This window comes from Artibeus jamaicensis, unplaced genomic scaffold (assembly GCF_021234435.1).
Source record: "Artibeus jamaicensis isolate MK-2021 breed Jamaican fruit bat unplaced genomic scaffold, CSHL_Jam_final scaffold_474, whole genome shotgun sequence".
Taxonomy (NCBI): Eukaryota; Metazoa; Chordata; class Mammalia; order Chiroptera; family Phyllostomidae; genus Artibeus; species Artibeus jamaicensis.
This window is the reverse complement of record NW_026522046.1, coordinates 41838907-41852268: the sequence shown is the minus strand read 5'-3', so window position 1 is coordinate 41852268 and position 13362 is coordinate 41838907. Positions and strand designations below refer to the sequence as shown.

The window sequence follows — 13362 nt, the reverse complement described above, 5'->3', positions numbered from 1 at the left end:
ATGGGACACAGCTCGCTTTCACTCCGCCCTCCTCCTGGCTGCCTTGTCCTGTCCCGGGGAGGGGAGGGGTGGGGTGGGCCCCTGCCGTCTGCACAGCTGCCCCCTTCCAGCCCCCTTTCAGCTGAGTCTGCGGTGGGGTGGAGTCACTCAGAGGAGACTGGATTCTTAGGTACTGTGATTGCAGTTTGCAGAACAGTCTGATTAGACTTTTACAGAAAAAAATGTATCAATGAGACCTTGTTAATCTGTTAGCATATATTATATTTTGCCTAAGACATTTTATCAAGGCTTGTACTTTTTGCATTAAAAAATTAGGGCCCTGGCTGATGTAGGTCAGTGGATTGAGCACGGGCCTGCAAATCAGAGTATCGCGGTTCGATTCCCAGTCAGGGCACATGCCTAGGTTGCAGGCCAGTTCCCAGCAGGGGACACATGAGAGGCAACCACACATTGATATTTCTCTCCCTGTCTCCTTCCCTTCCCCTCTATAGATAAATAAATAAAATCTTTTTTAAAAATTAGGAATTTAATTTTATATTCTTCTAAATTCAGTTACGTATTTATATATACTTTTTAAAAAACAAACGTTTATTTCAGCAGAATTTGCTGCGGCACAAGTGGAGATGCCCCTGCGGTCCTTGGGGGCAGCAGTAAGTAAAGTAAGGAAAGGGCGCTGTTGACACCCAGGGCCAAGTCGCCTGCGTGGTGGGGGCCGTCCTGTGCGTCGTGAGGTGTTAGCAGCATCCTCAGTCCGCACGCACGCACGGGATGCCGGCTGCAGCAGCTACACACGTCTTCTGAGGTTGCCTAGTCTTTCCTGGGAGATGAAATTCACCCCTTGGTTGATCTAGAACAGCCTTTCCCAAGATGTATGGGGTGGAAGGTGAATTTCACAGGACGTGCATCCACTTTTATGTCTTAATCAGTCGTTTTGTATTTTTATCAGCATCATTATATGTCTTCATGTTTTTACATAATCCAGGTACATGTGTTTTTCATTTTAAATATTTAAGATAGCTTCACAATTTTGTGGTTGTTTTTCTGATTATTTTATGTCCATGCCTGATGTTGCGGAGCCCTTTGAGCATCTTGTTTTCGATCACTTTCTGTGTTTATTTTATCCCCTGGCCCAACACGCTTAGTCAGACCCCAGGGGGCACGGGTAGGGTGGTGTCACTGCTGGGCTCGCTTCTGGGGTGCGGTTCCCCAGCACAGGCAGGGCCCCAGGAAGAACAACTGTGTGAGGGGACCCTTGTCTCAAGGGGTGGGGTTCACATTTTTCATAAAATGTATTCATTGAGCCCTGGCTGGTGTAGCTCAGTGGATTGAGCATGGGCCTGTGAACCATATGATCACTGTTCAATTCCCAGTCAGGGCACATGCATGGGTTGCAGGCCAGTTCCCAGCAGGGGACACACAAGAGGCAACCATACATTGACATTTCTCTTCCTCTCTCCTTCCCTTCCCCTCTAAAAATAAATGAATAAAATCTTTTAAAAAATGTATTCATTGACCCTTAATAACAAGTGCCTCCTAAAAGGATAGAGCGTGAGCTTCTAATGGTGTCGATGACAGTCAAGGCCTTAGAGACAGAGCTGTGATGTGAATTGAAATTCTACTGCTTGTAATCACCCACCTAGCTCAGAATTTATTGAAACAGGTCCTAAAACCATTAAAACACCTTTGTGGTTAGGATTTTGCTCTATTGTTAGTGAACTCGTGTGGACCTTTGGCTTGGAAATATGTTTTTTGGAAGGTTTTTGTTTTAACAGAATGTAATATCTGATTTTATTTGAATATTAAATTCGAATGGTACTTCCCCAAACCTTGTTTGAAAAATAAAGTGATTTCTTGGCACGTGTTGTCCTCAGAGTGCGTCCTTGGGGTAAGGGATGTGAAGGAAGCCAGGACAGGAGACGGGACAGGTGGACAGCAACTCACTGAGCTGTAGTGACAGTTCAGTGTCCTCAAAGGTATCTTGGGAAAAAACTTTTTGGGGGTATACAGTTTTGATAGTCTTCTTGGATTCTTGAGAGCTCTCTTTATTAATAATATTAGCAGGTTTAGTTCGGAAAATGATCATCAATTAAATGTTTTGAGGAAAGATCAGTAACCACAAAGGAAATCTGGGGATGTAGTTTGCCAGTCTGTCTTGACTCTTGTCCCCAGTCCTTTTGTGGCTTCGTGGCCATCTTGTACGGACTAGAACACTGCAGGGACCCTGGAATTGCCTGCACTGCTGTAGGGAGGCAGTCACGCCCCTGAGGGGAAGCAGCTTTCAGATCAGCAGTGGAGGGGCTTGGGGGGTGGAATAGTCTCCCTGCCGAGAAGGGAAGCCAGGTGCGGCTGCCCCGAGGAGTGGGCTGCCTCACTGCACTGGGCACGTCTGTGGGTTAAATGAAATATGCAAAAGACTCGCCCCCAAAACTGAGCAAATTTTTGATGGGTGAAAGAAGTTATGAACATATCTTTGGACAGCTACATTTTAGGCCAGGGTTTGGCAAACTACAGGCCTCTAGGCCAAGTGCCAGTAGAGCCATTCATGGTACATTGTAAAGGAAAAAATATGCAACAGGGACAGCATGTGGCCTACAAAGCCTGAAATAAGTGCTCACTAGCTGGCCCTTTACAGAAAAGTTTGCTGACCCCGCAGTCAGTTCTCAGCTGCAACAAATCCAAGTCAGTCTGGATAAATGGAATCAAATAGAATAAGTCTGCTGGGGAAATATGAGTAATAACGGGGAAGGTAGGTTATTGTCCTTCAGTAGACTGTGTCTTGCTGTGACTGGTATGGAAGAACACCTGTGTAAAAATAGGGCCTATGTAGGTAGCTCTTGAATCATAATTAGAATCAAAGGAATCCATGTGAATAAATGCTAAAAGCTATATCCAGGAATGCGACCAGTTCTCATTGTTTCACCGCTCCTTTCTTTTCCCCTTTTGTTGGCATCTGAGCCCTCAGAAACTCTGCTTTGCTGGAGAAGTTAGCATGTGGGGTTGGATACTTTGTTATGGGTACCACCTTGTCCAGAAGCAGTTTTTCTGAGACCCAGATGCTACCGGGAAAGCAAGGAGGGCTCCTTCCTCAGGGGCTCTCCTGTGGGCCACACTCGGGACCGAGGAACACAGTGTGAATAGGCCTCCGGAGAGCAGGCCCCAGCTGGGCTGAGAGGTCCTGGGGACTCTGGGGGCTCTGGGGCCCGGGCCAAGGAAAGGGGCTGCACCTCAGTGGAGCTGGGCCAAGGCTGCCTCTTTGGGTTATTAGGGCTTCTTTTTTTCTTTCTAGAATCCTCCCTCATACTTTTTTTTTTTGTCTTCACACCTCTTTTGAAGGTGACAATTATAGTACAAACAAAGCATTTGAATATTTTCTCTTTGTAGCTATCTTCTTGATAGGATGTCATTAAAATTATCTGAAGTGTACAGACTAGTCAAATAATATGTTCAAAAATGGTTACTGTAAGATGCTGTGCTAGATCTGATGAGGTCTCCTATTGAAAGGAGGCATCATAACGCTGTATGGCTATGTAGCATATATAGAGTATGTAAGGTGTGCATGTGTGTGTGGATTTGTGGTATTGTACAGGCTACCTGGCAGTAATTGGGAGTGAAGCATTAGAGCTAGGTGAAACCTACAGGTAATAAAGTTGAACCCTTAAATGCCCTGAAATTCATTTTAGGGTTTAAAAACATGTTCTCAGAGATCCTAGAGGTCGCTTCCCTAATTATTGTGTATCACTACTGCACCGCACCATGAAGATGAGTGAGTTTCAGTCCCCGACACTAAGGAGTGCGCAGTCAAGTGCACAATGAACAGAAGTCTACATTTCAGGGACAGAACAAGGGTGGCCGAGGAGGCCGACCAGATGTCAGTGTTAGGCGATGCGAGGGTGAACAACAGAAGACTGAAGGTGTCTTCCCCCAGAATTCCGGAGGGGAAAATGGGGCAGCAGGGAACTTAATCGTGTCCACACCCGGCAGTTAAGGAGAAAAGAAAACACGGATGCTTGCTTGGTCCATTAAAAACAACTAAGATGTGAACAAGCCCACATTTATCAGTAATCACAGTTTGTGTTAGAGGGTTCACTCTCCCAGGGGATAAAAACTCCAGATTTAGCAAAAAAGAAAGAGAGAAATCTAGCTAAATTCAGTGTATAAGTGATACATCTAAAACTCTAAAGCAGGAAGGGAACAAAGGGCTGGAAAACTGTGCGTCCTCCTAGAGCAGGCTTTGCAATACTAGTATCAGATAAAAGTAGACTCGTGGTGAAACACATTGCAGAAATACTTCAGACTACCCGAAGGTATAGTTCATACTCATAAACCAACAAAGAATTGTGGAAATATAGAAAATAAAGGTTGATGGGGACAGGAAGAGTTGACAGCCGCAAACCAAGTAGCACAAAGGTGAAGGGACGTGGGGCGGGGGTTCTTGACCTGGCCCTGGAGGGATTGGGACCAGGCCACTCTTGTCAGGGAGCCGTCCTTGCACATCTCATGCACTGTAGAATATTTAGCAGCCTCCCTGGCCTTTACTCACTAGGTTCCAGTGGCTGTCTGTTTACCTCTTTGTGATAACCAGAAATGCTTCTGGACATTGCCAATGTCCCCGATTGGCCACAGTGGGTTCTTCTTGAGAACCACTGATATAAAGGATTTAAATAACATGGCTAATGGGTATGTACAGAAATTTGTGCCAAACAAACAAAATAGAGATTCTCTTCAATTACATGGGACATTTAACAAAACCAGCCACATAGAAAAATCCTGTTTCAAAAGTAGGTTCTATAGGCTAGATTCTTAGACCACAATACACCCTGGTTAGAACCAAAGAGTGAGTGAATAGCTAAAAATATCTACCTGCAACTGTGAAAACCCCTGATATCTCTCACATTAAAGAGGAGACTGAAAACTGTTTTCAGACTCTGAATAAATGACAGAGCACCATACACCACAGCCCATAGGATGAGGCAAAAAAAACGTTACCAGGAAACAAAAGGTCTCAGCTGCATTCATTAGAGAACAAGAAAGGTGATTAAGCTTTCAGCTCCAGAAACCAGGAAAATAAAATGGAAGAAAATAGTCTGTAGTAAGAACTGTTTCTGCTTTTGCAAATTTGATTAAGAAGAAATGAACACAATATTTGCAAAAGGGATGTAACTACAGATAAGAAAATTTTACAGATAAGAACATGCTGTGTGTAAGTTGGTGGCAGCAATTCCAAGAGCCGTGGGTGGTTGAAAACATAAATGACCAGAATTGGCTTCAAAGGTAGAAGATCTGTATGGATCAGTAACTTTAGGTATAACTGAGAAAGTTGTCAAAGATTCATCTCCTCAAAAAGGCTCTAGGCACTGATTCATGAGTTAGATCAGACTTTCTTGGAACAGATAATACCTGTACTGTATAAGTTGTAGCAACCATTCATTGAACAAAAGAATTATTGAGTGCCTGTTATGTACCGAACAGGGTTCCTACCTGTAGGGAAGTAGTAAAGGTTAATCCAAGAATCACCCAAATACATGGAGAGTAACAACGGTGTAGTCAGGACAGTGAAAGGGAGGCGTGCTAGCTCTGAACTGTGGGTCATAGGTTAGGGATGGCCTTCCCAAGATGGGTGTGACTGTCATGGGTGCAGGAATGGGTGAGAGGACAAGGAGGAAGAAGACCGTTCCCGACAGAGGTAGGGTAGTGTGTTAAGAGGTTGTGTGTTGTGGGGAGGGGGTTGTATAGGGCTCCACAGAACCTGGAAGGGCCTGATATGGGGGTTATATGGTGGCGGGCGGGGGAGAGGAGGACAGGTAAGAGCCCAGTCGTGCCGGACAGTCATTGTTTGTGTTAATTTTTATGATGTGTGTCTGGGAGGCAGTAGGAACCCCCTGACAGGTTTTCAATGGGTGTATCATGATCAGATCTAGGTTTCCAGAGGCCATATCCACGGTAGGAGACTGTTTAAAAAAACCGTGGTGAGCCTACACTTCAGAGCACTCACTCTGCGGCTTTAAACAGGAGTGGAGGTGACCGCTAGCCTGCTACGAAGCATCTTCAGGATACAGTAAGTGAAAAAAGTAAGGCTCAGAACTGTGAGTGGAATGTGCACCTTTGTCTAAGAGAGGCGTATGCATATTTGCTTACAATAAAAAAGGAAGGTTAAATTAGACTAGTTAAAATGGGGTTCTGTACTGCAGAGGGAAGGGACAGGGTTAAACTGGGTTCTGAACACATCTGTTCACAGAACCATATGAATGTTTTATATAGTTTTTACTTACTTATTTTGTTTTATTTATTTATCTTTAGAGGGGAAGGGAAGGAGACAGGGAGAGAAATATCAATGTATCGTTCCCTTTTGTGCGCCCCCTGCTGGGAACTGGCCTGCAATCCAGGCATGTGCCCTGACTGAGAGTCGAACAGTGATCATGTGGTTCACAGGCCCGTGCTCAATCCACTGAGCTACACCAGCCACGTGAAAATTTTATATAGTTTTTAAATAAAATTAAATCAAATGGGGAGACACTAGTACCTAAAAGTGAAAAGCAAAGTGGATCAAAAGAACCTAATGCGATACTGAGTTGGTGGCATAACTACACCGAGAATTATTTCAGGTGACTTCAGGACAAATTGGATCGTATATGCTCCCTGGTGGGTGAGACCTAAAGATGCAAGAACTGCAAAGAAATCTTAACCAGGTTTTAGTGCTCATGTTGTTAGTAATAACGTTCACATCATCATTTTGAAATGTTTATATATATATAATCTTGTATGATAGATAAGTCATTATGTTACTATCTTTAGGAAACAGGATTTTCAGGGTAAGAGAAAAAATGTACAAATATGAAATCAAAGCAGTTAATATTCTATAATCTCAAATTTGAATTGGAGCTCTCAGCGTTAACTTGTTTTTTAAAAATTTTTATGAGAAATTTTCTATTTCTGTCAATCAAAAAGGATAGAAACAGTGACCAGTCCATAGCATTGAGCACACACAGCACCTCCATTGCAGTCTCTACACACCTTTTTCCACGGTGGGGAGTTGGAGCCTCCCGGATGGATGGCAGAGTCCGGGTTTGGTACAGCAAATGAAGATAAGCCTGGAGGGTCTCATTTTACCGGAAAGCAAGAGAGCTGTGAAGAATTCCTAGGGTGGTAGCTGACAATGCTTGCATTGGCCGAAGACGGGATAATTTGGAACATAAACAAATATAACTGTACTTATTTTTAAAATGTTCAAACCCGTGAGGTCATAGTACTAAAACAGCCTCACTGGTCACTGTTGGAGAAGGCGAGGGAGCCAGCACAGTGTTCTGAAAATCGGTAAGTGGAGGGAAAGAAGCAAGTCTTCAGCAACCCCATTATTGGGCTGCATCGTGGAGAATGGACTTGGGTGGGAAGAGTGACCATGGAGGCCAGGCATTGTGGGAGCTCAGAAAACGGAGATGTGATGGGGAGCTCCACTCCCTCTTTAGAGAGGTGACTGTTTCATTTGCTACATCATGTATTTTGTAATGTTTTATTTTTATTTTATTTTAGAGAGAGGGGAAGGGAGTGAGAAAGAAAGGGAGAGAAACATCAGTTGGTTGCCTTCTGTAAGCGCCTGACTAGGAGTGGAGCATGGAGCCCACAGCCCGTGCATGTGCCCTGACCAGGAATCAAACCTGCGACTTTTAGGTTTTCAAGGTGACGCCCAAGCAGCTGAGCCACACCGTCCAGGGCTGCGTCATTTATTTCTTGTGCATGGTGATTGAGCATGAAGGAGGAATCCCTTTCCTTTTCAGTAATTTGTGTTTCCGTATTTTGGAGGTGCCTATCTTCCAGACCTTATCAGGAGACACCACTTCTACACACAAGAATCAGGCCATCATTTTCTTTAGACTTGTTAATGTTTGCAGAGCAGATTACATGTGTGTGCAGTGTTCAATGTTACTTTTTTGCCATGACTGAAAGTCATCTTTGTTTACCTGATGCATTGCCTTCATTTATTCTTTTAAATAGTGTTTCCCATTTTGAATGACACCATAATTCGTAGATTGAATTGATGAAATTAACGTTTGTAGGAATCAAAGTGAACAGATTGTCAAATACTATCCTGATTTCCTTACGAGTTCCACAATTATCTTAGAAACAGTGTTACTGTGTTCTCAAAGTGTGTGAGAGAGACATGGCAGGGCTTCAGAGCCAGAGCCTGACCTCACAAAGGTCCCTGGGCTTCTTTGTGCCTCTGTTTCTCATCAGTAATCTGAGGACCGGGCTACAAAGCATCTGCTAGAGTGTTCTGGTTACTGCCAGTGGGAAGCCAATTACTCTGTTAGTGGCATGAAACAGCCACTTAAAGATGCTTCCAGTTTGTGGGCCAGGAACTGGGAGGGCGCAGTGGAAATGCCTGCGTTTGTGTCACAGTGTTTGGGTCCCCGGCCAGAAAGATGCAGAGGCTGCGGGTAGCTTGATGGCTGAGAGCTTGTCTTGGGAAGGAATTTTCTCAAATTTGGAAGTTAATGCTGGCTGTCAGCTGGGGCTCTTGACCAGAGCTCCTCTGTGTGGACTCTCCATGAGACCTGGGCTTCTTCACGGCACTGGGGGCAGGGTGGGGGCGCACGGTGCTTTCTCACAGCATGAGCCGGGGAACTTCCCCGCAGCACGGGAAGGGCGAACCTCACAGCACATGAGCACTAATGCTTACTCAGACTTCTGACGTCGGGCCTCAGGGTTTCAGAAATGAGTGTCCCCGCACAGAAAGCAGAGGCTGCCTCATGCTTGTGACATGGCCCAGGAGCTGCACCCCACCTCTTCCGCTGCATTCTTGAGGTTCCGAGTGAGGCAGTAAGGTCAGCTCAGATTTAAAAATGCCTCACGTAGGTCTTGACATACATAGTGGATTCAGGATATTTTGAAATGTTCTGTTTCTTAAATCTTTTAAAAGGTTTTATTTATTTACTTTTAGAGGAGAAGGGAAGAAGGCAAAGGGAGAGAAACATCACTTGGTTTCTCTCTTCTCACACACCCTCTGTAGGGGGCCTGGCCTACAATGCAGGCCTGGGCCCTGACTGGGAATCGAACCAGCGACCTTTCAGTCTATGGGACAACGTCCAACCCACTGGGCTACAGCAATCAGGGCTATTTCTTAAACTTTTAAGGGTGATTTAGCTATTCATGGACCTTGATTCCTCTATGTACATTTTAGAATATTTTTTTGAGTTTCTAAAAAAAATAGAAATTTTTGTTGGGATTGCAGCTATAAGACTTACAGATAATGACGTACCAAGAAAAACTAGTTAACTGTCCATAACCTGTTAGGACTAAAGGCCCCAGTGAAGTTGACAGGTAGAGTTAGTCCCCATGGACCGGGGGCATTGAACACGCAGCAGTCTACCATGCAGTACCATGGCAATGAGATAGTGTGGACAGTAGCAAGAAAAGCCATAAAATAGTTAGGAATTAATCTAACCGCGAGTACAGGAGACCTCCACAGAGAAGACATCAGACGGAACGCAGCTGTGGGAGAGGACTCGGGCTCCGAAGCAGGCGGCTGGGCACTGCACAGGTACCTCCTGTCCACGTTGCCCCGTCAGGACTGCTTCAGCGTCCGTGTGAAGTTGCTTCCTGTTTTGTTTGCTGCTCCATCCCCAGCACTTACAACAGTGCCCCGCACGGAGAAGACCTTCAGTAAATCTTTGTGGACTGAACCAAGGGTGCGGTGACATGCCCAGGGGCTGTGGGTCCTGCCTTTCACTTGGCAGGTTCCTGTGGCCTTTCTGTGCTGCCCCCTGGGTTTACCCACCATGCTGACGATTGATGACAGGCGACTGTCACTGATTGCACTGTCTGTGGATGACGTGGAGGTTCCGTTTCCATTTTTGTTAGTGCGGATAAAAATCCTTGTTAGCATCTAGCTTTTCTTGCCATGTTTAATGTCCTTTCAAATGGGACGTTTGAGCACAGAAAAGATTATTTGAGGTTATTTTAAAGTCAAGAAGACTACAAAGTTACAGGCCAGTTTTTTATACTTTTGTGTAGAATTTACAGATTCTTAAAATTCTGTTCATGCATTTAGTGTATTTTAACTAAACTCCACTTTTAAGTCAGCCTTTGATCAACTCAAGGTGATCAGACTAAATATACGATTTTTCATGATTAGTTTCATTCACAATGTACACATTTGGAGCTATAGTTTGAAGTTTAGTGGATTTAATTTTCTCTTTTTTAAGGATTTTATTTATTTATTTTTAGAGAAGGGAGGAAGGGAGACAGAAAGAGAAAGAGAGAAACATCAGTGTGTGGTTGCCTCTATGTGCCTCCTATTGGGGACCTGGCCCACAACCCAGTCATGTGCCCTGACTGGGAATTGAACTGGCGACCCTTTGCTTCACAGGCTGGCACTCAACCCACTTAGCCACACCAGACAGGGTTAGTGGATTTAATTTCATTTAATCACTTTCTATATCTGCCTAAACAAGTAAAACCTCAGGTAGGTCTAATAATTTAAAATTAAACATACAACGAATCTCATGTTTTCAAACTTTCTAATCCTGTCCACCAGGGGGCGAGCTCTGTGGTCAGGAATTTGGTTTGTTCGCTGCTTAATCCCAGGACCTAGAACTGTGCCCGACAGTCAATAAACTTGCATAAATGAAGAAACATTTGTAATTTTTGTTAATTTCTCTCCTATACCTTTTCACTAAAAAAAATCATGGCTGACGTCAATAATGCAAGTATACAGTTTAAATTAAATCAAGGTTAAACTTTAAGATTAATTCGCTAAATTTTCTTAACTATTGCAAGCACTTTGAATGTCAAGTAGATTATTCTGAAGCCAAATACCAAAATACTGAAGTCTAAGTCTTCCACAGGCTTAACAGCACCACTAAGGCACTGAGTTATCTTGGACAAGTTTGGGGGACCCACATTGGCCAGAGAGTTGTGGCCGGAAGACAGATGGGGCCCTGCCAACTTCAGGGCCTTCCTCCGCCCTCTGACCCACACACTGCACCCTCTTTTCCAGCCTCTATGGGCCTAGCCAGCTGCAACCGTCCCAGATTTATCCATATGGTCTGAGCAGGAAACACTTCACCACCAGATGAAATTCAACCAGTCTGTTTATATCTGATCCATTTCCAATAAACTTCTTATTCTTCCAGTCAGCTTGGACTAGAAAGTTGAAAAATATTTAAAATGTCATCCTCTCAGATTTGGCCCATGTTTCATTTTTTTGTCTGCCTTTTTAAAAAATATTTTTTATTTATTTTTAGAGAGAGGGGAAGGGAAGGAAAAACATCAGTGTGTGGTGGCCTCCTGCACACCCTCTGCTGGAGACCTGACTCACAACCCAGGCATGTGCCCTGACTGGGAATTGAACCAGCACCCTTTTGGTTCGCAGGCCAGTGCTCAGTCCACAGAGCCACACCAGCCAGGGCTTTTTGTTTGTCTTTAAGGTCTCAACATGAGCATTACACTCTCTGGTTGACTTGAGAAGGCTGTGATATTTTGTCTTGATTGGCTGCATGTGGTCTCACTGCTTTCCAAACCAGTCAGGCAGTCTGTGAGTCCTAGGGCTCCTTCAGAGTTCCAAGTTTTACTTCATCTTTGTTGGTAATGTGGTTGTTTTATATTCAGTAATTGCTGGATGAAAAGTATATTATTTTAAAATTAGCCCTGGCTGGTGCAGTTCAGTGGGTTGAGTTCTGACCTCTGAACCAAAGGGTCGTCGGTTTGATTGCTGGTCAGGGCATGTGCCTGGGTTGCAGGCCAGGTCCCCCGTTGGGGGCATGCAAGAGGCAACCAAGCAATGTATCTCAACACAATGCTGTTTTCCTCCCTTTTTCTCCCTCCCTTCCCCTCTCTAAAAAGTAAATAAGCCCTGGTTTGTGTGGCTCAGTGGATTGAATGCCCGTCTGCAAACCAAAGGGTCGCCAGCTCAATTCCCAGTCAGGGTACATGCCTGGGTTGCAGGCCAGGTCCCCAGTAGGTGGTGTGCAAGAGGCAACCACACTCTGATTTTTCTCTCCCTCCCTTCCCCTCTCTCTAAAAATAAGTAAATAAATAAAATCTTGTTAAAAAAGTAAAATCTTTTTTAAAATTAGTATTTCTTTAATTACTAGTGAGTTTTCATATTTCCTTGCATGAAGATTGGAAAGTTGTGCTTTTCTGTATTAGTCTGGCTGGAACTCTTGAAAGGGTACTAAAGTGACAACTTCAACAAGTTACATATCCTTTTTTAATTGAGTGAAACTTGTAGAAATAAAGTGGAGAAAAACCATGTCTGACCCTTGAACACCGTGGTGTTTATTGGAAGTGCATTAGGTTGGCGATTCTTGGATTGGATTTTAGAGTCCCAGGTGATGTTAAGAAATTAAGACACTTGTTTGAGTTTCAAATCACAGGTACTTATTTTTCTATGTAATGGGGATAAGAAATAAAGATTAATTGATTATTTCTAAATCTTAGGTTAGCCTTTGGTTTTTACATGTTGCCCCATAAAACGGATTGTGACAAAGGATGACAAGCCGGTTGATCATCGGTCATCCTCGGGGTCAGAGGCTTTCAGTTGTTTCCTCGTTGATGACAGGTGTCACTTAGTCACTCAGATTCTGTCCTGGGCCAGCATTCTGAGGATCTGTGGCTGAGCAGACTGACAGAGGCCTCGGCCAGAGCAGAGTGCCACCTTCTAAGTCCGAGTAGTCTGTTGGGATGAGCGCTGTGAATTCCGCTGAGACCTGTTTGCCTGCCTGCCTGCCTGCAGGTGCCAGGTGATGTTACCACCAAAATGTGGAATGTCATTCTGCTCGAGTGGGATTTGGAAAGCTCTACAAACTGTGAGTGATGAATTTGCAAAATGGTTCTTCCAAGTGGGGGCTAGTCCTGAGCAGATGGCGCCATCTGCTGGTAACTCCTGTCTGGCTTCTTTGGGGTCCCTGTAGGAATATTGGCCACCTTGGGACTCTGCCCCCTGTGTTCACCAAACAATGTAAATACATTCGTCATATAAAATTGCCTTTAAAAAATCCTCACATGGTGTTCCATTGTAGAGAAAGTGCATATTTTCAAAGCTTTTGACACGAAATTTCAAGTTTTTCCTTTAGAACAGTTGTACCAATTTATATCAGATATTGAAGTTTTAACCAGTTTTAATAGAAAGACTGCTAATCTACATGTTTTTTAAATAAAACTCTGATTTCAAAATTTTGAAACACACAAAGAGTAGAACAGCCATCCCTGCATTTCCATTCAGTAGGTGCTGACTTCGGCCACAATTTGTGTGTGTGCGCCCTTGCAGACTGTTTAAACAGTGGGTACCAAGACCATACCCCTAAATATCTCAGCCCTTGCTCCTCAAAACAAAGACGTTTCCACGAGCATACAGCATTGTCCCAC

General features: G+C 44.1%; 1 protein-coding gene across 4 annotated transcripts in view; it reads left to right on the top strand.

Annotated features, from left to right (window-relative positions):
- Positions 1-13362, top strand: part of PKNOX1 (PBX/knotted 1 homeobox 1) — a 56492-nt gene that overhangs the window by 4410 nt on the left and 38720 nt on the right. Inside the window, exon 1 of one of the 4 annotated variants that reach the window (XM_053657641.1) lies at positions 12507-12803. The exons of the other annotated variants lie outside the window; for them this stretch is intronic. Within the exon in view, the coding sequence (XP_053513616.1) occupies positions 12741-12803 (63 nt within the window). The 5' untranslated portion in view covers positions 12507-12740. Of the gene's footprint in view, positions 1-12506; positions 12804-13362 lie in introns of those variants that run through there. 4 annotated transcript variants of the gene reach the window in all.